The 24,960-nt window shown below is 43.3% G+C and overlaps 1 protein-coding gene across 2 annotated transcripts; it reads left to right on the top strand.

The window, feature by feature from the left end:
- Positions 1–98: 98 nt before the first annotated feature.
- OXTR (oxytocin receptor) lies at positions 99–24,639 on the top strand. 2 transcript variants are annotated; one of them, XM_083486862.1, is made up of 3 exons: positions 99–443; positions 6,960–8,238; positions 20,405–24,639. In XM_083486862.1, exons 2-3 carry the CDS (start codon positions 7,320–7,322, stop codon positions 20,650–20,652), a joined length of 1,167 nt encoding a protein of 388 aa, XP_083342988.1. In that variant the 5' UTR covers positions 99–443; positions 6,960–7,319; the 3' UTR covers positions 20,653–24,639. The 2 variants fall into 2 exon arrangements, with proteins under 2 accessions (XP_083342988.1, XP_083342987.1); XM_083486861.1 differs by lacking the exon at positions 99–443 and adding an exon at positions 6,418–6,609.
- The last annotated feature ends 321 nt before the right edge of the window (positions 24,640–24,960 follow it).

Consider the following 24,960-nt stretch of genomic DNA (forward strand, 5'->3'; position numbering starts at 1 on the left):
CCTTCTAACAAAGGGGAGGGGAAGAGAGCTCTTTTTGCTTAGGTAGAAAGCAAATTAAAAAGGGTGGGGTGGGAGTTTCCAGCAAAGCAAAGTGCTGTCAGACTGAACAGTGTAACTCCATGAATGACAACCAAAAGAGACGCAGGCAGGTCGTTCACTTCACACCAGAATGTGATGCTATAAGCAGGAAGGTGAGTGTTGCTAAACATAGAATCACGGGGCTAGAGTGATCTCGAGCCGTCACATCCAGCCTCCTGCTTTGAATGTGTGCTGCAGTGTAATGTACCTTGGGAGTGGAGAAAATAATACAAAATCTGTAGCAGAGGGCAGTCAGGCAAGGTCAAGAGAAGCTGGTTGGCTTCTAACTTTTACCTTTGGAAACAAGGAACTGTATGGTAATTTGCAGGTTGCCTGTGGAAGCAATGAATCACGTGATGCCAAAGGTAAGATACGCAAATGAAATGCAAATGTCTATGTTGGTACAGTTCGGGTTATTTGTATCAGTCTGTATGCAGATCAATGCCTATTCGTAGAAACTGACTCAAATTGCACGCTTTGTTCTGAACCTGTTGTTTCTCTCCTTTTCTTTTTCGCATGATGGATGGGTTTTTATTCTACCAAGGAGTAGCATGGCAGAAAGAGGAGAGAAGTGAGTAACTAAGTTTCACTGCCAGTGCACTGGATGGAGTATGTCAAGCATGGGCTGAATATGAAGAACAAGCAGAGAGCCCCAGCACAACTATGTTTGGAAGCACAATTAACTTCATCTAGCAGGCAGCTGTGAGCATAAACACTTTAATGTAGGGTTGCCATATGTCCAGAATTTCCAAGACATAGCCAGGATTTGGCTGTCGGAAACTGTGTCTGGGCGGAAATCTCTGAAATGCCCAGGAAAATCCAGACGTATGGCAAACCATGTTGGTAGTGTAGATTTTGGCATATTTCCTTTAGAATAGATCAAAAACTTCTCTTTTTTGAGATTTTGCCAAATAAATTCCATTGGGATTAATAGCCCTAGCTTGCTCATTAAGTTCAGTAGGTCTACTCTGCATAAAACTTAGTTAACTACCTGAGGAAACTCAGGGGCCTCCTCGGTAGTGGTGCCCGCCGTGTGGAACGCCCTCCCATCAGCTGTCAAAGAGATAAATAACTGCCTGACATTCAGAAGACATCTGAAGGCAGCCCTGTTCAGGGAAGTTTTTAGTGTGTGACATTTTAGTGTATTTTTTGTCTTTGTTGGAAGCTGCCCAGAGTGGCTGGGGAAACCCAGCCAGATGGGAGGGGTACAATATTATTATTATTATTATTATTATTATTATTATTATTATTATTATCCATGCATTTCAGTAGAGAGAGAAAATTTGCAAAGATAAAACAACATGTTCAGAATAAAAAACGTTGTGTGGCTCTTTGGGGACTATACCACTTGTTCAAACTGAGATCCTACCACTTCAGACTGCAGCTGTAGGACCACATGTTTAAATTCTTTGCCATTGCCTCTTAAACTGCTTAAATACCCACTTGAACTTAACAGGATTTACTTTTGAGGAAGAAACATGTACAGGATTGCTCTCTTAGGAAACTAGCCTATTATGGAAAAAGTCTTTATCCTGTTCCCAGAGCTGGCCCTGCTATTAGGCAGGGTGAAACCTCTGCTTCAGGGGCCAGAAGCCCCCAAGGAGGCATACCCACAGGTGCCCTGCTTGACCTGTCACCTCCACTAGTGGTGGAGAAGTACCACCTCAACCAGTGCTGATTTGGTGCAAGATTGCATCCATTTGGGGAAGATATCACCAAAAAAATCAGCACAATCTTGCCCAAAATTGGCGTTAATGGTGATGTCAAAGTGTTGTCAGCAGCTTCTGGCTGGTTGCCCAGGAAAGTATAAAGACAAGAAAAAGTTTCTAACAGTCCCTTTTTATTTTAAACTTTACAGAGAGAGGCTATAGGACACTGCCTCTTGGATAATGGCATTGTTCCGAGTGCATTCCCACCCCCCTTCTCTCCCAGTTCCTCTTTCATCATCATCATCATCTCCCCTATGGGTGCCACTAAGTGCCCTCTGTCTTCAAGCTCTTTGCTCTCCTACTTTTAAAGCTTGCCGGGTTCTGGGAGATGGAGGGTCTGGATTGCTTTCTAGTGACAACGTGTCAGCCAGCTGTTGCTCTGACTCTCCCACGATTTCCCAACTTTCCCCCTCATCTGCTGAGTTGCAACCTCCCTCAACCCCCCGTTGTAACTCTATACTGTCTTCCTCTTCCTCCTCCCTGGAAGGGTCAGGATGGGGAGGCAGTCTCCACCATTCCTCCTCTGCCCAGTCCCTGACAGCGTGTGGGCACACACTCCCACACATACATACCCTCCAACATTCCTCAGATGAAAATAGGGACATTTTCACCTGAGGAATGTTGGAGGCGATGTTGCCCCTTCAGCGCCTGTGTTTCTGTCACCCCTGCAGGTGTTCTCACTCCCCACAGCTGACCCTCATTGACCTCCCTTTTTTGGTGCCCCACAGCCTCCACACAAAGCATTTCCTACCAGAGAAAGGGCGTGTACCACCACCACCACACAATGGGACACAAAAACAAACACCCTCCACTGTCCTGAGAAAAACCCTTACTCCTGATTTTATTTTATTTTGTTCTTTGTAAATTTTAGAAAGGGGCATAATTAGACAGGGACGCACCAAGTTTTTTGTTTTTGTTTTAAATCAAGACTCCTTGCTCTCTGCTCTGCTCCCCCTTTCTTCCCATCCATGGCAGCCCTGCCCTCTGCCTGCCCCTCAGAGCCAACATATTATCACACAGGGCTGGGCTTCAGTGGGGGCAATCTCTCCTCTTTGCCCACTTTCCAGCAGCCACAACAAGCTGCTCAAGGTAAGAGGCCACGGAGAGGCAATGGGATGCTCTGTTACAGCTGCCACTGCAACTGCCATCGCTTGGGACAAACGCTGGCTCATCCACCTAGAATGATATGTTCTGACAATGCAGTATTGCTGTAGTTATGTAATTTACAGATTTTTTAAAAAAAGCAAAGCTACTGGAGGAGGACTGGAGTGGAGTGGAGAAATGGCAGCTGTGGTGATTTGGGCTCACCTTTAACCAAAACACAAAAGGCTTCATGGGAGAAGGCCTGATCTCTAGCCTTGTGTTTAGCTGACAGCTGGGAATGTTTCTTTGCTGCGCATGCTACCCACAGGTTTGGGGGGTGACAATATCAGAGGCATAGCTTTCTTCCCAAAGCCACATCTTGCTTGACTATCGGTCTCTTTCCTCGAAAAGAACAGTCTCAAACTGCTTATTTAAGGCCCACTGGATAAAATGCTTTTGCTGTACGTTTAACCGGAGTAGGCAGTCCATGGAATGTGTGCGAGGCGTGAGGAACAACATTTGGAGCAAAAAATAAATGAACAGCAGAAATAATAAATGAATAAATGAAGGGACGTCTTGCATCCACTGTTGATTTAAATCGAGAAAATGAGTGCTAGTTGATTGTTGGTCAGTGTTTCATTAATATTCTGGTGAAGGAATTCTGTTCTCTGAGGAAAAAAATGTCCAAATGTAGAAGTATCATTGTCAGCATACAAATAGTTTGTGAAAGGCATACGTGATGCCAAAATGCCTTCACAATAAGGAAGATCAGATGAATCCTCCCCTGCATGAACTGAAATAGCCCATGAAGCAAGTTGCAAGGCCATTTGGTCTAGTAGCCTCACTCCCTGAGGCTACTGCACACATCTGCAACAAGGGATAGAGATTGTTCACAGGACTCCATATCCCCTTCAGTGCATTCTTTCAGTGTGTGTGTGTGTGCGTGTAGAGGTGCAATTGAAGCCCGCCCCTAAATAATAGGGGATTTGAATAACAGAATCTGATTGGTCACAGGAAGCTGAGCTGTGAGGATGCTTAGAGAGCTCTTATACCTTTCAAATGCCCCTAAAGTTGTTCCAAAAGTTTAGATGGATTCTGCTGAATCTATTTGGTCCAGCTTCCAAGTTAGTAAACAAATAAGTGTCTGCAAATAAAAACTTTAAAACTAGTAAGAATCTGGAGGGGAATTTCAGTGGGCTGGTGGGAACTCCTGCTTCACTTATCATGGGTACCAGTCTGAAGTCTCTCTGAATATCACCCTGGACTGATCTGTATGTCCTACCTCCTCTTCCCCATTGCATTACATAAAACCAGAGATGGAAATAAGAAGTGAAGGAGCATACATATGCAAAATTGCTTGCATAATTTATTCAGAGAGAAAAAATTAGGAGTTGGGGTTACAACTTTAGGATTTTTGCAGGGAATTGAATATAGAATTCAAATTTCCTTTGAAGTTGTCGGTCTCCCCCCATTCCTCACCTGTCACAAAACACTTGAAGGCATTTGGACTCTTCTAAACAGCATATAAACCCCTAAGAGCTGGATCCTGTCCCTTGTCTCTCTCTTGTCAGTAAATGCTGTAAACAGGAAAGCCATTTTTCATTAGCGCCTGACATTCTTTTATGTAGTCTGATTGTCAACACAAAAGGAGAGTAATTAAACTGCAGCTCCAATCCAGCCTAACAGATGGGGCTCTCCCCCAAAGCTTTTACCACACAACTAAATTGTTACTTCAAGAAATCAACATCTAATCTATTCACTTCAAAGAGCACCCATATCCCCCCACCCCACTTTTCCAGCTACCGGGATGAAACTATCTCCTTGTTAACAAAGAAATAGGGAAAAGACAGGAGGTGCAGCTGAACCAAAACATGTACTGTATGCTTTTCAGTTAAATTGGAGGGGGGAGGATTCCTGCCTAAATTAAATAATTAAGGGTGGGAGAAGAGATACCCAGGGAAAACTCAGAAGCATTTAGTGCAGAACAATATAGGGAAGAGCCAGAGAGGTAAATTGGCAAATGACTGTTGTGACTCAGAGGAATGCACAATGTACCCAAATGCACCCAAGATTCTTCTCACAGCACAGCTGTACTCCCCCCCCCCCCACAAAAAGCTAAAAAAAACATGGAGTTTAAAAAGATCTTTGGGGGATTTGGTGTGACAGCTGTTTAAGCAAACACTGTCACCAGGACTAGATTGGAGCAAAGGTTGTGAGGCAGATTACTCTAATTTTGTGAGCTTTCTGACAAAGCCAGAAAAGTGTCACTCAGAGACATCAGCTCCTTCGGGCATCCACAAGGCCTGTCCTCATACCTCTCACAGTTCAAATAATTATATCTTGCCTCTGAGGAGATAATGTGTGAAGCGCCACACCTCTTTACCCTGGCTCTTGACACTTGATTTGTAGGTTCCACCTTTTTCTGTGATTGTCAGTTCTAAAAAAACAAAACACTTTTAAAACTGTGTTTTATTTGCTCTAAACTGCCCTTTGACCAATGCTATTTTTCTAGGAAAAGAGGTGCCAGAACTCACTCACCTCCCATATGTTCTCTTATAATGGCAATGGGGTCTACTTGAGAGGTGTCAGAACTGAGTTCCGGTGAGTTCTGGCTGGAAAAAAAGCCCTGCATGGGACCTTAGGGTTAAGGACAGGTAATTAATAATAAGAACAATAGTAGCAATAATCACTTCCAGGTCTTTGGAAATGTAAAGTGTGGTTTCTGTTTATGTGATGAAATTGATCTTTAGCTGGAAGGTGCAGTCACTTATCTTCTCCTCAGATCTTTGCTCACTGTTTTCACACATTAGTCCAGGGAAGTGCAAGAGCTTTGCCTCAGGCCAGTGGAATTTTTAACTCCTCCATTTTGGGTGGGTGAGCAGCATGCCACCTCACTATTTGTCCTATAGCTGGCTTTGCCAGTAGGCAGAGTACAGTAGTCACTTCCAACAGCTGCAGATGAGCTTCATGAAAGGCCAGGAAATTGTCAATTATTATTGTGGTTTGTTTGCTTGTTTTTGCTCTCAGGGAGAGGTGCTTATGTCTATTTCTGCCTCAAGCACCAAAATAGCCTAGTGAGTCTTGGATATTATAGATGTCAGTTAGTGGTGTACCCATTTGCTGTTCTGCCTCAGGCAGCAAAATATCTTGGGCTGGTCTTGCATGCAGCAAAGGCACAGTAGGGATTTGTGTGGAGAGGTGTTAGCAAAAAGTAGCTGCCCCCCCCCCCCAAATCTGGACTCATAGAACAGATTTTGCTGTTCTTTGGGTTCTGGCTTTGCATTTTTTCCATGCCTCTTAAGACACAGCTGTGTGTAACTGTGCACATCTAAAACTAATTTGGAAAGCGGTCCTTGCTGAGTAGAATCTCAAACCTGTCTCTCCTGAGCTTTTAGTCCCTCACTGCAAACGAGAGCAAAGCGGTGGCCTATTCCGCCACCTAATGGAAAAACAGATCTCCGCAGTGTTTAGACAGTAGCAGTATATTTTGCCCATGAATGACTCTGAAGGGCTGACTGCAGCCTCCGCTCCTCCTCCACCCCCCCTCCCTCCACTCTGTCCTCCTGGATTCATTTGAGAGCAAACTTGTGGAGCAGCTGGATGTGTCACAGGGATTAAACACTCACCTGAAATCCTTGGATCATCTCATCTGGAGAAGGGTAGCTGGAAATACTACATTTTAAAGGGAGAAAAGAACTCTACAGCCAATGAGTTTCTAAAAGAAAGGAATGAGTTAAAGGTAAGAAACAGGATTTCTTTGCAAATAGGAAAGTCGTGTTTAGCAACAACAGATAATATGTGCAAGTGTGTAGTTTTTATTTATTTATTCTCTCCCTTGATCTGCATGTAGTGATATGTTGGAATAAACACCGCAGCTCCAAAGGGACTCTGTGAACCAATGGCTCATTGTTGCGTTAAAGTAAACTGGAGCAATCCATTGAAACAAACTGAAACGGTCCTGAGATTGAATGAGTGCCCTAGTAATACAGCAGCATTCTGGGAAGGGTCCAGCACTGAGAGGACAGCAGGGATGGTGATTCTGATTTCTGGTAAAAACACATTTCCTTGCTTTTTCTGTGACTGCTTTAGGAGCCGAAGAGGAAGAGGGTCGAGTAATTTTGAAGGTAACAGGAAGACAGAGCTGGCTGCTTGGACCTTTTCAGCCCCAGACTTTTCCCAGATCAGCTAAGCCTGCAGAGAGGGAAAAGCCACTCACAACTCTTCTCCATGTGCAAACGCTAGTGAATGACCCAAAGGGAGCGAAGTGGAGATACATCTAGGAAAGAAAAGACCAAATGGGAGCAAAGGGGCGTTGCAGAAAAAGGAAAGCAGAACTGAAAGGCCTGGTCCCAAGGAAGGGAGAGCTGTGAAGGGGACTGCAGCTCACAGAGAGAGGCTCCCACCCTCATATCAATCTAGCAAAAGGCACTGGATGGGAAGCAGCCAGCCATGGATACTCTCTGCTTGTTCGCAAGTGACCCGTGGATCTACAACTGCTCCTTGAGCAATTCCAGTGTGGAGAACCAGACGTCCCAAAGCAACAGAACTCACGTGAAGCGGAATGAGAACGTTGCCAAGGTGGAGGTGGCCGTGCTCTGCCTCATCTTCTTCCTTGCCCTGACTGGAAACCTGTGTGTGCTGGCGGCTATCCACACGACCCGCCACAAGCACTCCCGCATGTACTTCTTCATGAAGCACCTGAGCATTGCTGACCTGGTGGTGGCCGTCTTCCAGGTTTTGCCTCAGCTCATCTGGGACATCACTTTCAGGTTCATTGGGCCAGATTACCTCTGCAAGTTGATCAAATACCTGCAGGTGGTGGGGATGTTTGCTTCCACTTACATGCTCTTGCTGATGTCCCTGGATCGGTGCTTGGCCATCTGCCAGCCTTTGAGGTCCTTACGTAGGAGGTCTGACCGGTTGTCTGTCCTCCTCACTTGGATGGTGTGCCTTCTGTTTAGCATCCCACAACTCCAAATATTTTCCATGCAGGATGTGGATAATGGGGTGTTCGATTGCTGGGCAAATTTCATCCAGCCCTGGGGACCTAAAGCTTACATCACCTGGATAACCTTGACTGTGTACGTTATCCCTGTGGTCATGCTGACCATCTGCTATGGCTTGATCAGCTTCAAGATTTGGCAGAATGTGAAGCTAAAGACCCTTCATGACACCAATGTGAACTTGACCTCTAGGAATCCCCATAGAGGCACCCTCTCCAGGGTCAGCAGTGTCAAACTCATTTCCAAAGCCAAGATCCGGACTGTCAAAATGACCTTCATCATAGTCTTAGCTTTCATTATGTGCTGGACTCCTTTTTTCATTGTGCAGATGTGGATTGCATGGGACGAAAATGCTCCAAAAGAAGGTACAGTCTTCTCTCCTCCTTTCCCTGCCTATACAAGCTGTGTGCAATGAGTATAGAGAATTGCCACCCAATAATTTCTTTTTTAAAAATACAGAGGTATCTCAGTTGAGCTCATTATCAAACCAGCTGATCTGCAGTGCAATGTGAAATAAGATATGCAAGAGGTATTTCAGCAACAATAAATCAATAAAATAAATTGTGACATGTTAAGATGGCATGGCAAGAAGACCAGCTTGCTTACTTGCAGGGTGATGATGGGGTGGAGAAGGTTGAGATATAACCCTGGGAGACCTTGGCCACTCTTTATGTGACCTTGGGTATGTTACATGGTATCTCTCTCCCTCACTGCCTTGCCTGCCCAAATGAGGGACTTGGATGTTTTGAAAATGGGGAGCAGGATAGTAAGGCATGTGAAGAAAGAATAAGCAGCAGGAAGGAGAAGAATGCATTTATAGATCTCTAATATATTATGGGCTTCTTTATTTGTTTGTGTTTTTTTAAACAAGGGTAAATGGTTTCCATAAAGCAATATAAAATGATCATAAGACAACACTGGTATTCATAAGAAAATACTGGTGGATTCACAAAGACACTCTGGGTTCACCCTGAAGTGAGACCAAATGATAAAAAGAATTTTGTGAATGGGTGGCCAGCTTGTCAGTGACTGGCGAGTTTAAAAGCTGAATGGAGGGCTGACAAGGAGGTGTCTCCCGTGCTGTGAACTGAGATGACCAGGTGCGTCTTCTTGAGCAATGACAAAATTACAGCGATTGGGTTCCTTTACTGAAACTAGTGGTTGCTCCAGTTTCCTTTTGCTTGTAAAAGCTGCCTCTCATCTGCCCACAAAGGTTGGCATAAGCGATCTCTTAGCATATAGATAGGATGTCAGTTACTGAGTGTCTGTGATCCTCCCTCTCCAAATCTTAATTTGCCCCTCTGTGTCAGGGAGGAACTTTATGTACACAAAGCCTGGAGGTTCCAGGTTGTTCCTCTGAAAACCACTGCCAAAAGCTAATGAGCACATTAGTGAGGGGTCAGTGGACCTCACCCCGGGGGCTTGGTTCAGGATTGGAGCTATGAGGGGAGACACTCATTGCAATAGGAAACACTCATCTCTCTAAATGGGTTAAGGCTACCTTTCAGAATTCTTAGCCATGTAGCATTTATCCACCAGCAGCACACAGAAGAAAAACAACAACAACAACACTCTGTAGAAAAGCTACTCAAGGCTATCAACTACCACACATGTGTGCTTGTCGTTTGATCAAGCAGAAACTTATGTGTGTGAATGATTAAACCCCACAGACAGAACTCACATGTTGCCTCACATCACTTCAAACCCTGATGCTCCCTTGTAAAGGCATGGGGGGCTCAAGAGTGATCATACGGGGGGGGGGGTCAAAAGCATATTCTGCTGCCCAACCTGAACCCCTTAATGGGACATCAAGAACTGCTCCAAAATGTGTCGGTTAGGAATGAGGGGTTTGGAGTTACATACCTAGAGCACACAGTCAGACATTTCCAAGTCATTATTATGCACACACACCTCCTAAAAAAAATATCCACCTGTTAAAACTCAGGAGGTGGGGAAGAATTTCCTTGCAAGTGAATATAGACAAATGATTTAACACTAAGATTTGCTGGGGATGATGAGAGCTAGGTAAGACTGGATGCTATTTAGCTGTCCCTCTCTGTACTAAGAGACCCGTAAGGTATCTTCCAGTTCTGTTATTTTAAGTTTTCATAACTGATGCCACTTTGACAGCTGTAATATCATATACACCTAGCTCCTGTGGTCTAAACTTGGTTTCTTAAGCCAGGAATCCCTTGCGTGTCTAGTCCAATCCCCCCCCCCCATTTTCTTCTTTTTATATTCAACAACAAGCATCACCAGGATACTGCAAGTAAATGGAGGAGCAGCAGAGTAGAGTCTTGCTTAACACTTTCTCCTCTAACCATTTCCCCATTCAAATCTTTTCTCCAGTTGATTTTTTTTCCCCTTGTGGGGGAGAAGATACATGTGCTACTTGCTTATTTGAACTGAGAGCCGATGCGCTGCGGGTGACTAGAATGATAGGTTTGGGTGTGAAAACCCCAGATTCATCCCTTAGCCCATGAAGCTTACTGAGAAAGGGACACTTTTGCCAAGAGACTTTTTCTTCGCCCAAAGCCTATTTAGGGGAAAAGCGTGATATGAATGCAATGCAATAAATATCAGTGCCTATGTCTGAGTACCAAGTATTGAAGCAAGATATTCTCTAGCCTTTCTTTCCTGCTAAAACTATATCCAGGAATCAAATACCTTCTGCTTGTTGTTATCCTGGAAGCCAAAACCCAATTTTGGGGCAAGTACTCTTTGGTGAAAGAACCCCTGCAGGGCTTTAACGTTGCAAAACATGCAGTGAAGAAAAGTGTGGAAACATAATCTGTAAAACATTTTCACAGGGTCCTGAATCACTACCAAAAGACACTGCTTTTCTCCAACTGGTATAAGCCATTGGCCAGCCAAGGCACAGGCAGTCCTGGAGCAGTTGTTCAACCCAAGTACTTGCATAACACAGACTATGTTTGTTGGGTGGGGCTTCTGTGACAATTATAGCCTTAGCTCTTTCAGATCAGCAAGCTCTATCCCCACAGCATGCCTTGTCATGATTGGGGAGATCCCAGTCCTTAGCTGTATGCCTGAGGAAACGAGAACCAGATTGCTACAACCTGTTAATACCTGTTAATACTTTCAGGGAACCAAATGCTTCTTGTAAATAGCAACAAATGTTTCCAATATCTGGTCTGTTTCTTTCAAGCATCACAGGAAGACTGAAAGGTTTTTGTCAGACTGTCTGAAATGATTATCATTGTGTGCATACACTGCTAAGTGAACCAGAGGGACCTTTGTCTTATTCTTTATCGAGAGCATTGTTTGAAAACTTTTTGCACCTCTGCTAGCAAAAACAGAAATTGACAACCACAACTTTATCTGCAAAAGGTGACAGAGCATAGAAAGCGTGGACTAGAGGGGAAACAGTAGGTGGCAAAGAGGGGTGAGAATTGAGGAGTGCAGAGAAACCACTTATCTCTCACCAGAGATAACAGTAAAATGAAAAGTGTGGAACAAATTCAATTGGGGATAGGAGTGATAAAAGGAATTAAACACTTCCTGGTATTATATGTCACCTTTTGAGCAATGTTGCTTCCCCCACTCCCCATGAAGTTTCCTTATCTCTGATAAGGTGTTTTGTTAGCCAAAAATTCTAACAGAGTCCTAAGCTAAATGTTTCTTTGAAATGTTTTACCAATTATTTCAAAAGTTAACAAGGGTGCAGGGCAAGGAAAATGGGGTCTCTTCATCTTGTGGTTGGCCTTATACAGGGAACATATCAAGGGCAAGGAACTCCTCGCTTTTGTCATCCTTCAGGCACATGAAGGACCAATGCCACTTTCAGAAGAGTTATTTCAAAACAATGGACCGAGGCATCACTGTGTGCTTGCGCAAAATATATTGGAATGAGCGAATGGCAACCTAGAGACTTCGGTTGGTCCTGAGTGGCAGCCTGCTGTTCTAGATAGTTCCCTCTAGAACTGAAACAGGGGATAAGTTCATAAATCTGGGGCTGGTTCACACATGCGTTGACTTGTTTACTCACCATCTGATGACTCACAGCTGTAGGTCAAGGCAAGAGTTTGCTCCCATGACAGTTTTATGAAGGATACTAGTGTTCAATCCTGATCTTTCATAATCTGGTAACCATACTTGTCTCCATTACACAGTTTAGTGAGAGCCAAGACACCCATGGAGAATTTTGCTGCTTAGAGAAGCTTAAAAGCAGGGAGAACCTCCTGGCAAACTAGAATCCAGATGTTGACAGACACTTGTGATCTGTCATTTCAGCTATAACCTAAAAGGAGAGACATTAACACTGCACTCGGGAGCCTTTGGAACTTTCACGAAACTTAATTGCTCATTAGGCTTTCCTGACAAGTATTCTTTAGCAGTTCCTATTCTGTTGAAAACTGTGGTTTATTTTTTAGGTGCTTTCCTAGAATCTGGACCACAAAAATCATAGATAGCTTGGCTGGTGCACTGGGGAAAAACCCCCAAAAACTAAAGCAATGCAACAAAAACATATATAAAATAGTTACATACAATTTTTAGGATCAACTGATACTACCTACAACTTTTGTGTGTTTTAGAGGATATAGAATTTACTCATTCAGGAAAAGTATCTAGGAAGATGATCACCTAAAGAATGAACTTAGCTTTCAGGGACTACATGCCCTGGACCAAACATTAGATAATACTACCAAATTCTATTGATAGTTTAGCTAGTGAAACTGCCTAAAATTAGCTTTCGGGGACTATCTGCTCTTTACTTCACTAAAGACATGTGTACTTTGTTTAGTGTCGATCCAGGTGACTGCTGGCATTTGCATTTTCAAGGGGAAATGATTTAAAGTAGGGAAACAACCAGTATTGTTCTTTGTCCTGGTAGTCGTAGTTGCATCTTGAAATCTGTTTTGCGCCTAGCGAGACATAATATAATTAAGATACACAGAGTTAATTTTTTTACAGACTACGGAGCCTGCGGCTTTTACATCATGGCCAGTTTTCTCCCCCATGCCCCCCACCCTCCCCATCTCTGCTTGCTTGCAGTTTTCTTAACTATCAGTCTTCCATCCTTAAAAAGAGTTCCAGAAAACTTGAAAGCTTGTGCACTACTTTGTCACATTTGACTTGGTCCTAATAAAGGTATTACTCTACTATGGCTGCTTGTCTAGACACGTGATGTATTATGTGGTGGTGGTGAGTTGTTCCTTCAGTGCATCAAAACGACCCACATTGTGTGCAGAGTAAGCTGAGGAGACATGTTGTTGATCCTGTATTTTGCCTGTACTTGCAAATATCGTACTTGCAAAGCCATTAACTGGAATTCCAAAGGCTGTGTTTCTATTTTTTTTGCAAGAGGGGAGGATATTTCAACAGGCAATGGTTATAAGAATGTGTTTATTATGTGCTTTGTGAATGGATGGCATGGACCACCCCACTGCCCACTGTGTTCCTCTCCAGTGTGGGTGCTGGACCAGGGTCCTGGTCAGCAGGGCTTGAAGTTGGAAAATGGCTGAGAGGTAAATCTATAGCCAGAGAAGACATGCCTCTTTCTCCTCCGGGATAGGACAGATAAATAACAGCTGGGGGAGAGATACAACTATTGACAGTGATGCTTTAGAGTTCCTTATAACTGAAGAGAGGGCAGGGGGAGAGGAACATCAATGAGCCTGACTAGAGTTCCAGCGAAGCCAAAACCCAGTAGAGAGAAGGTGATCAATTCTGGCACCTCTCAGGTGGGCACCATTGCCATTATACGAGAATAAGGGAGGTGTTCATGGGAAGTTCTGGCACCTCTTTTTCTAGAAAAATAGTACTGTGAACAATCCAGTGGTTATGGCTATTGTGCTCTGTAAGAAAGGGGTTGGGGGCATGGACGCAGTGCCCTTTGATGTACCCCTGCCATATGGAAGCCCAACACAGTCAATAACTATTGTTTTGCTTTCTATTGCAAGTTTGCAAGCTGATCCGTTATAATTACCAGTACTTAAATCCATATTACAAGAATATGAATCATTCAAGGAATTAACGCAGAGAGGCGAAACAGTCAAGAAGAAAGATCCCTAAGACTGCCATCTGAACTGTGGACTAAATCCCACAGATTTACCAGTAAGTCACATGGCACATGGTGACATTTTCAACAGAGACAACAAGATTAGGATCACGCAATAACTTTCATTACAGCGCTTGTCAGAGACTGATATGCATTCAGTTGGAAAGGTGTATGTAAAGTGCAAAAGCTAACAATCCACCAAGCGAAGCACTCTGATTAACAGAGGCATGGCTGGGTCAGGCGTTTGGAATACAAAAACCCATTTGAGAGAGCAGCACGATGAAGTTTCCTAATGAGCAAAATGTTTATCTTCCAGTCTCCAGATGTAGAGCTGTAAAGAGCTTTTCTGGGCAGAGTTGTTGTGCCCCTATATTAACAAATGTGCGTCAGAAGTCTTGATACCCCTGGACTCTTTCAAACATAATAGCTTTTTGTCTAAACATTTTAGATTGCTTTCCCCACCACCACCACGCTGTAGCCTGCAATAACCTTTGACCCAACCTCACACATACATGTGGGTGTCTGTATACATCATAGACACAATGTGGATAGCCAAACTCATCCTGCTATCCAGAGAACGATTAGGACATGGTTAGACCCCAAGCTTTGCGCGTCGAGGTCCCCAAGACACCCCCCCAAAGAAAAACACAATTGACACTTAATTTTTGTTTAAGGTTTTTGGCATAATTTTGGCCACAACTTTATTCAAATTACAGCAATGTGAGTGGTTGCTTAGGCATTGGTAGCACTAACTGCCCCCGCACGGGGACAGCTCTGACATTCGCACCCCCCGCGAAGTCAGGAAGGGTAAGTCACCTGGGGAGAGAGACGAGACTGGGAACCATGCCTCACCTCTCCCCAGAAAGCTCCCAGGGACTTGCGTGGCCCTAGCCCCTTGCCAGGGGGTTTCAGACAAAAGCATGGGGAGCCCCTGGGTTCCTTTAATGGAAAACCCTTGAAGCAGCAGCAGCAGCAGCAGCATTTTGGAGGGGCAGGCACAGCCGAATCCATACCCCTCCACCAACCAATTCCAAGACCAATGCCTAACCGCAAACCTTACAAGTTGTGACGATTTGCTACGCAGTAGGCAAAAACCAAGTGGCACACACTAATCAGCCAAATGGACAAAATTCCTACCAGGCCCCTGCCCCAAAGCAGATGACCCCATGACAGACATAGCAAGGTCAAGCAAACAGCCTAAAATTAGGGAAGGGAGGGCGGGTGATCCGAAGTAAGCAGCAAAAAGAGGAAGTTCCTCGCTGCGAGCATTGTATTTAACAAATAGGGCTGTCAGTCAACAAATGGCAACATCGAGATTTCCCCAGTAACAGCCCACCCCTGCTTAAAGGATGGCCAAACCATTTGCCTAGTAACAGTGAGGTGTCTTGTCAGCCCCGCCCGCAACCTGTGCTCTCCATGAGGGAGAACCCACTATGTCAAATTTTATAAGTCCCCAGCATTACCAAAAAATAAATAAAAAAATGTAGTATCCCAACAGAAAGAGCAATGAAACTAGAACCCTCTGTGTCCCTTCCAAATCTACAATTCTATGATTCTATAACATAATAAACATTTATATTTACATATGTACTGGTTCACATGCAAGGATGTAATTAAAAGCTAACAATATAACTAAAACATGTATCTTTCAATAAGTCTATTTGCACATGAAATACCTTTAAATGAAAAAAAAAAAAAGCTTGTGGGTATCTTAGCCTATATGAAAACTTAATGTACAGTAACACAGAAAAAAACTGCACACACAGTTTATCAGTTACTAAATAGAAGAAATAAAAAATTCCTTCCAGTAGCACCTTAAAGACCAACTAAGTTAGTTCTTGGTATGAGCTTTCGTGTGCATGCACACTTCTTCAGATAGTGAAGAATGCACACGAAAGCTCATACCAAGAACTAACTTAGTTGGTCTTTAAGGTGCTACTGGAAGAAATTTTTTTATTTTGACTATGGCAAACCAACACGGCTACCTATCTGTAAATAGAAGAGACAGCACAACTGTGTGTGGCCTGCTTTATTCAAACCTTTGTTGTTGCTTAAAACCAGTTTTCCTCTGTATTCCTCCACCCCCACTTTACTCAAACTTCTGCTGCTGTTTAAAACAGCCACTTTTTTCCCTTTCAGTGTATTGCCCTTCTCACTGTACTGAAACTTTTCTGTTTTCCATTTGTCAGCTACCTCATGTGAGAGATTAAGAATGCGGAACCCTCAAATATTACATAGTACTATACTCAAACCTCTGCCATTGTTTAAAACCACCATTTTCCCTCTCAGTTCATTCCATCCCCTGCTTTACTCAAACTTCAGCTGTTGTATTAAACCACCACTTTCCCCCTCTCCATGATCATCCCTTCTTGCTCTAATACCATGGCCACTGCTGTTGCGCAAGCTGCCTCCTCTTTTGCTCCCCTTCCCTGACTTCATGCAAATCCAGGATTGTGACGCAGCACAACAAATGTTTTAATTGGGGCTGCATAATGACAGCCTTACATTTTATTTATATATGAAGAAACCTAACCTACTACATTTACTATAAAACCTATGTAAACCTTTGTAAAAGGAGCTTGCCGGATATGAATCTTGCCTTGGACCCATAACATTGTGTTTGTCAGGATATTGTGCTATTTTTCATAGTTACACAACTCATATTGAATAAATTAGATAATATTGCAAGTCTAATGAAAATGCATGAGCAGTCTCTGACCATTTGTAGTGGACCAAGCAACAATGGGAATGAAAACCCTTCCTCTTATGGGTCACTGTTATATTAATATACATCTATCTAAGTTAATTCCAGAACTGGGGCACTCTAATGTCAGACTCATGTGACTAAGAAGAGGCAGGACTATATATATGACTTTTAGTGAATGGAGTTGCCAGGGGCAGAAGAAATAAGCCTGTTTCTTTTCTCCCATGTGAAAGGAAAGATTGCATTCACACTCATTGGCAAAGATAAAGGACAGCACCCGAAGAAACCTGCTTTTCATGCATGCTGCTAGATGACTCAATCTTCACTTAAAGGGGTTGTGTGTGTGTGTGTGTGTGTGTGTGTGTGTGTGTGAGAGAGAGAGAGAGAGAGAGAGAGAGAGAGAGAGAGAAGTACAGTGGTACCTCAGGTTAAGTACTTAATTCGTTCTGGAAGTCTGTTCTTAACCTGAAACTGTTCTTAACCTAAAGCACCACTTTAGCTAATGGGGCCTCCTGCTGCCGTCGCACCGCCGGAGCACGATTTCTGTTCTCATCCTGAAGCAAAGTTCTTAACCCGAGGTACTATTTCTGGGTTAGCGGAGTCTGTCACCTGAAGCGTCTGTAATCTGAGGTACCACTGTACATGCATGTGTGTGCAATGCACTGCACAGGCCCAGATACCCAGAGATCCCTGTAATATGCAAGCCCTCTGTTCACACAAACACATACCACTCAGGGCATTTTGCTAGCAATAGCTAAAACCATTGTTTGCTTTGTGATTTATTACACTTCAAAGACCCCACATGAGCTGAACATACCTCTTTCCTGGCAGATATAGGGCATCTGAAGGGATTTATTCCACAATGAATATGGGTCACCTTAAAAAACAAAACAAAAACATTTTAAAGCAAGCAGGACCATGGCCCTGGCATGTCTAGCTGTTGTAAGGGTATGCCTGAGGCAATCAGTTAGGATATTAAACGGCAGCACTAGAAGGGTAAGCAAACACAACCCATCTGGCTTAGCCTTCTATCCAAACAGGATGGCCATTTGCTTGGCAGCCTCTCACAGATCAGCCTGTAGAATCCAAAGCACAGTGTTGCTGCTGACAAAGATTCAGTTGAGGCAAATGAATGGGCAACCTCCACTCCAGGGGCATCGTGCCTCTGGAAACCAGTTGCTGGGATTCACAAGCGAGCAGAATGCTTGCAGGCTTCCCGCAGGCATCTGCAGAGCTGGCCCAAGACATTTTGGCACCTGAGGTGAACTGCAAAATGGTGTCGCCTGCAACCCGGGAGGAGTGAGTGACTGAAGATCTACATTGGTAGAAAAGGATGGAATCAAATCAACCTTACCCGACAGTTGAAGTGGGACTCAAAGGCCATCGCGGGGGAGGGGGGGAGGAAAGGTATCCACTCTGAATCCAGCCAGGCATGTGCAGACCCCAGGAGACCCCAGAGGCATCCCTCACTATTTTCTCCCTGGGGGTGGGAGAAGAACAGCAGTGCCTCCTATTCACCAAGAGGCCACTGTAGAGGCAGCATTGGCAGGTCTGGCCTCCAAGGATCACGCTGCAGCCATTGCTGCCACCATGGTAGTAGCGGCGGCAGCAGCTGACGCAGTCCTTGGAGGCTGGATCCTGCTGCCAAATATAGTCATTATTACCCACACTTTAACCAAGTATATGCATTTTAGTGACCATCATTTGGTTGGAGAACTGTATTACAAAATTCAGATAAGTGCAAATTTTGAAAGTAAGCTGTGCCTTGCTTTGCATATTATTTCAGAAAGTGCAAATTGGGTTGATTTGTCTCACCTTGCCTCACGGGTTGGCTGGTCCTGGGCATCTGGTTGACCACTGTGAGAATAGGATGATGGACTAGATTGGCCATTGGACTGATCCAGCTGTTCAGTGTTGCAACTTATACTGTCTTTTGGGGGGGGGGTGAGAGAGAGAGATAGTGTGTTATATAAACAACCTTTCCTGTGATTTTTAAATACTTTGTCATGTTGGGAATAGGTGGCTGTGGTGCACGACGGGCCTTGTGTAATATTGACACCTAAAAGAAAACTGAGACTGATAGAATTATATTATTATTATTATTATATTACTTCATTATATTTATATGCCGCCTTATACCCACAGGTCTCAGGGTGGTTCACAAGATAAAATTACAAGATAAAAACACAAAATACATAATCAAAATATAAACAGAAACCGCCAAACAACCTCCCCAAAACACATAAAAACAGGTAAAAAGAATTTTAATTTTGTAAAAAAGATTAAAAACACAATTAAAAAGCAGTTTAAAAGAACGTAAATAGTACTCTCTCTTGGGCAGCAGCAGCCCTAGGCCCTGCCCTGGGCCTGGTGGAGAGAGGGCCTCAGACTCTCAGCAGACTCTCAGGTGCAGGGCCCTCAGACTCTCAGCAGTCTGAAAGCTGACATTGATCTCAATGTCCTCAGCTATGCTTTTTGAGTAAGACTGGACCCTGCCAAATCAGACCTCACAGAAAGTGCAACTAATTCATGAGTTGCCAAAATGTCTGGTAATTTTAAAGCGTAGTTAACGAATGGGAAAGTTCCTCCAGCCTTTTCCAATCTTTCCATCTAGCATGCAAAGGGAGTGATTCTTACAGGCATTATTTCCTTGAACATTAAACAGCTGAAAGCAATCATATTGTAATTACTTTTCAGTAACACTTTTACAGCAGCACAAACAAAATAATAGGCCATAAATCCTATGAGACAGTACAAACACAGTAGTAAAAGTTTAGTATGATTAGTGCAGTGACAAAACCTGACCTCCAATTTCCTGAAAGCAAAGAGTAGGGCGATGATGGGGAGGCTTCATTTTACCCTAGTATATGCATTTTTGTAAACATTATTTGGTTGGAGAGCCATATCACAAAATTCAGGTAAGTGCAAATTTTGAAAGAAAGTTGTGCTTTGGTTCACATATCATTTCCGGAAGTGCAAATTGGATTGACTTGCCTTAAATGCAAACTGAATTGAATTTCATCCCTAGTTCAAAGTAAATCAGACTGTTAGCATCTGAAAAAGATTTGAGCTTTCTGCTGAGTGAAACGTTGGAGAAATCCATGCCTAAAAATGACATGGTAACGGGCTGATTTTTCTCTCAGTGTATCAATGGATTTTTCTACTTTCTAATTTTTGGAATCAGGCAGCACCTGTAGTGAGGGGGACTTAGGCTTCTACGCAACCTGGAACCACCTGCAATCAGGTCTCATGAAAGCTTTTGTGTTCACAGCTTTAGGCATAGATGCCTTCTCCTTGAATACCTTTGCCCTGTACGTGGAGATGCAGTGGGGGGGGGGGTGACTCAGTGCACATAATGTAGGGGTTGGTGTGCAGCCTCACTTCCTCTTTGTGTGTTGATTTAACATGGAGCACCTGGGCAGGATTTTAGTGAGTGATAGTTTCTTGCTCTTTCAATGTATGTATGTCAAAAATTGCCATCTAAGGTGGATCTCCTGGTGCTGCCAAATGGTAGGGTCGGTTTACCTCTTATCAATTTCTACACAGTTACCATGTTCTAGTCATGCACCCAGGATCATGTCATATTTTCTTGCTTTCCACCTCTTTAATGCCATTGAAAGTACTGCAGGACATGCTGGGCTGAAGGAGGGCCAAGGCCGGGCATGTATAACACCTTCCAATTTGTTTCTGACCCTCCTGGCATGGTGGTGGCAATATGGGCCCTTTCCCCCCAGCAAATAGTGCTGTAGCTAACACTTCGCAGAACTGCGCACTGTTTGTTTACCTGTGATGCCTTTCTCCCTTACAGAAGTGGCGTTCATCATCACCACCCTCCTAGCAAGTCTGAACAGCTGCTGTAACCCCTGGATCTACATGCTTTTCACTGGCCACCTTTTCCATGACCTCTTGCGTCGCTTCCTCTGCTGCTCCTCCCGGTACTTAAAATCTCGGCAAGGATGTGACCTGAGCGTTAGCAGGAAAAGCAACTCCTCCACCTTTGTCCTGAGCCTCAAAAGCTCCAGTCAGAGGAGCTTCACTCAGCCATCCACAGCGTGAGGAGGAGAAACCCAAGTCCTCCAAGAACTGTGCCACAACGAGATGGGCAGACTGGCCTTAGCGTGTACATACTTAAAAATATGAAATAGAGGTATACAGGAGTGTTTGGATGTAAATACATATATACATATATATAATATATTACATAAAATATATTAAAATGTGTGTATGATGTGCAGGGTACTCATTATTTAAGGAGCAGGATAGCAGAAAGACAGCTATAGTCTAATAGTAGTTCACAGAATGGATAGCTCAAGGTTCTAGTGCTGTATTTTTAAAAGACACAATGGACTCCACAAGTCATTGAAGCCATAAGGCAACATCTGCCCACAGGTACAAAGTGGAGGACAGCTCCTCTTTGAACACTATTAGAGCATGGATCAGATAGAAGTGGAGGTGTTTTAGGAGACAAACTACACTTGCAATAGAATAACTATTTCCCTGTCCCATATTAACTTTTCAGGCCAGGGGGTGAGATCAAGTGTGGAAATGCCCACCACAAAATGAACTTTCAGATAGAGATGGGTTGATCAGCCTAAAAATGCTCCATGCCATTTATTCATGCCCCCAAAGAGCAGTTTGCCCCATTGCATTTCAACGTTAATGTGTATCTTTGTTTTTTTTAAAAAAAATCAATGCAGAATTAAGACCTTTTTTGATTTGGTGGTCTGAGCAAGGGAGCTACCGTTATTATTATTATTATTATTATTAAAAAATTAAAGACAAGTAATTGCCACTTGGAGAAGCTTGAAACCAGATGACTCCTGGAAGTGATAGGGGCATGATAACATCCCATTGCTCACAAACTTCTAAAAACAAAACAAAAACGCAGCAAAATAAAAGTAAAATAGCTGTCCCCAGGATTTGTAGTGGAGACACATTTCACCAGCTGCCAGCACTGTCTCATAACTAAATGCCATTGCATGCTGACAATCACGGACTGCAAGATATCGACTACCAAGATATTGAATATTATTTATTTTGTATTTATATATATATATATATACCACTTAATGCCAAAAAGGGAGGGGGGAAGCTTCTAAGCAGTTCACAAAGTTTAAAAGCAAGTTATACAAACTGTTAAGATATAAATATTCATAATTAAAATACACAGTTAAGAACAGGACACTCAGGTTAAGAAATCAACATAAACTGATGCATCTTCAAAAGCTGTTAGAATGCCAATGCAGATGGGGCCTCTTATATTTCAGCAGAAAATTAATTCTTCAACACCAGTGCTACTAGTGAAAAAGCTCATCACTGCAGTCCCACAAACTGACGGTCATCAGTCTGTGACCAGGCTAACCAAGGTTCCCTTTTTTAAAAAGAATCTTAATGCCCTTGCCAGGCAGTGGAAGGAAAATCTGGGTAAATCTGTTCCAGAGTTGTTGGGGGCTTTATATGTAAATAGCCCTGGCTTGGTGGCTAATAGACCGCCAGTGCAGGTTCTATAGTACAGGTATGATAAGTATCTGGTGAGGGCCGCCACTTTCTGCGTGGATTGTGGCCTTCTGCAGTAGCCACAGACTCTATACCAGCCATAAGAGAAGCCCTACACTGTGTATATTGCAATAGTCTAGACATGAGGTTACCAATGCATGAATCAGAGTAGCCAAAGTATTTTTGCCAACCCAAGAAAAGATAGCCAACACTGATTGGTAGGTGGTTTTTGCCCCCTGGGATTCCATGAACAACTATGGCTCCAAGAACTGTTTACCAGTTTTTTCAGGGTGAGTACAACCGGCTCCCTTGGCCAGTAAAGCGAGATAAGCGCCGCAACCCCAGAGTTGTCTGCGACTGGACCTAATGGTTAGAGGTCCCTTTACCTTTACCTTTACCGCCTCATCTAGAACAGTCAAAGCCCTCAATTCTAGGAGCTGGGAGCTACTCACCTGCAGCCTCTCTCTCTTAACAGAGCTCAGGTTCAGTTTATTCACCCTCATCCAGCCCACCACTGCATACAGGCACTGGTTCAGCTGCTCCACTGCCTCTCCCGACTCAGATTTAATTGAACAATAGCGTTGGCAGGCACAATGATGGCACTGAGCCCAGTTCTCCTTATGACTGTTCCAAGCAGCTTCGTACAGATGTTAAATAGCCTTTTGGGATAACATAGTGCCTTGCAGCACCCCACAACTGAACTGCCAGGGTGTAGGCACATAGTGCCCCAATGCAATTCTTTGAGACAGGCCCTGTAAGTAGAAGAAAAACCACTACAGAACAGTGCCTCCAACCACAAACTCGCAGAGAAAGTCCATGAGGATACCATGGTCAGTGTGCTATCAAAAGCCACTGAGAGATCCAACAGAAGCCACAAACATGGTTGCACTTCCTCTGTCCCTCCCCCCAGAGGAGGTAAAATATAACTGGATGCCAAAAACAGCATCCAAAGAATATTCAAAGAATATCTGAGCATCCATCAAAACTGCAAAGGAGGATTTTCCATCCAAACTAGATTCACTTCTAGAGATTCTCCACCTGCAGTCCTGCAGTATCCATATCACATGTTTCCACTGCTTGCATCCATTTAGTTCTGCCACTTTAAGGCAAAGAGCCTTTTACATTACAATTCTATGCCATCTACTCGGATATAAATCCCACGGTGTTTAATGGGGCTTGCTCCCTAGTTTTAGGATTGCATCTTTAGTGGCTGGGGATAAATCTGAGGATATCTTAATTGTTGTTTTTAATCTGCATTTGAGCAGCTTTTCATTTTTGCATTGTAAATGAGCCAAAAGGATGGGGTAGGATAGACATTTTAAAATTAAATCATGTTAATAGCAACGAGCCTAATTATCTTGTCTGAAAGGAGAACCCCAGCAATGCTTCAAAACAGCTGTGAATGCTGGCTGGCTGGCTGGCTGGCTCCAAAGTACTGCAGCTTTGGGATATCAAATCAGTAGGATTTGATTCAGACATTTTTCTTTTAACCTTTCAACCTTTCTCTTAGTGAATGGAAATCTGTATGAATATTGCATAAGGTCTGAGCCTATAAGTGCTCATTTGCTTGACAAAATGCATTGGATAGATTGGCAAGAAATTCTGTCTTTTTCAGAGCTTCATCAATGTGAGAATACCACTACGAGTCAGGAAAATCAGCGGTGTCATTCAGGAGTAATTCCACTGAATACCATTAATAGCAGTAACAATTTTCAGGCCTAGTCTTACATTCTGATTTTTTTTTTTTAAGTATCCTGAGAATCCTTATTAAATGTGGAAGTTGGTCCATCAATTTCAGTGGGAGATCTTAAAGCAATTCAAGAGCTTAAATGTTTGCAAAATTAAAGCTATGGGTTGGATACTGAGAACCATGAGCAGCAAGCCACAGAAAGAAGGTAGCAGAAGGGGCCTTTTCTATTCATTCGTTCGTTCGTTCGTTCATTCATTCATTCATTCATTCATTCATTCATTCATTCATTCATTCCTCTCTTCTGCTGCTGGCCTGTAAAGTGTCTCCTGACAACTGGGGAACCTTTCTGAATGGCATGGGATGGAGTAGGAAAGAGGATTGGCCAAAATCAGGCACAGACACCTTGGGTGGAGCTCCGCCCCATTCCATGCTCTTCAGGAAGGTCCTCCTACTGCTCTCTATAGCGGGGGGGGGGGGGAGGAAGGAAAGGGACAGTCTGTGGACTTCCTTCCTGACAACAGTTCTCAGGATCCATCTCGGGATCCATCCAACACATTGTTCTAAAAAGCTTTACTTACGGTCGATACTTATTTCATTGTAGATAAATTTGATAAATATTATGTGGCTATAACTTCATTGCTGTGTAACTCATGCAAGTACTTTAAAGAAAAAAAGATTTTATGTGAAGATTTGGTTGTGTTCTTTAATTTGAAAACATGGCAAATAAAAGAAATGGATGGAAACCCAAGAAAAAACAAACGGCAAAGCATCTGTAAATATAAAACCGTAATGCACCAAGCATACATTATGCCATGCCTTATTAAACAAGCACTCATTTTTGTATTTATTGAAACAGTCATATGCTTATGGTCTTTTTATTTTCCCATTAAGATTTCCAAGCCCTCTGCATGCAGAGAAGGTAAAATGGTAGTTCTTTGACCATGGTGGGGGGCAGGGGGAGAGTATGAGCAGTGAAGAAATGGGACAGTGGGCAAATGGGGCAGAAGTTATTGGCTCAGTTGTCTTAGAGTTTTTAAAACTATAGGATCTCAAAGTATTTAGTTCTGTTTTACAGAGCCTGGAAATCAATGTGGAAGCCAAGTTACAACCAACGTTGAAAAATGTTGCTTGTTTGACTTGAGATTGAGGCTGGACCAAATGAGAAGAATCAAGTGACA

Source organism: Podarcis liolepis (genome assembly GCF_965112155.1).
Source record: "Podarcis liolepis genome assembly, chromosome: 2".
NCBI classification, from domain to species: Eukaryota; Metazoa; Chordata; class Lepidosauria; order Squamata; family Lacertidae; genus Podarcis; species Podarcis liolepis.

Bases quoted from the DNA above. Each gene is read 5' to 3' on its own strand.
- OXTR (XM_083486862.1), top strand. From the start codon at position 7,320: ATGGATACTCTCTGCTTGTTCGCAAGTGACCCGTGGATCTACAACTGC. The intron at 8,239-20,404 runs GTACAGTCTTCT...TCTCCCTTACAG, and splicing joins CGAAAATGCTCCAAAAGAAG to AAGTGGCGTTCATCATCACC.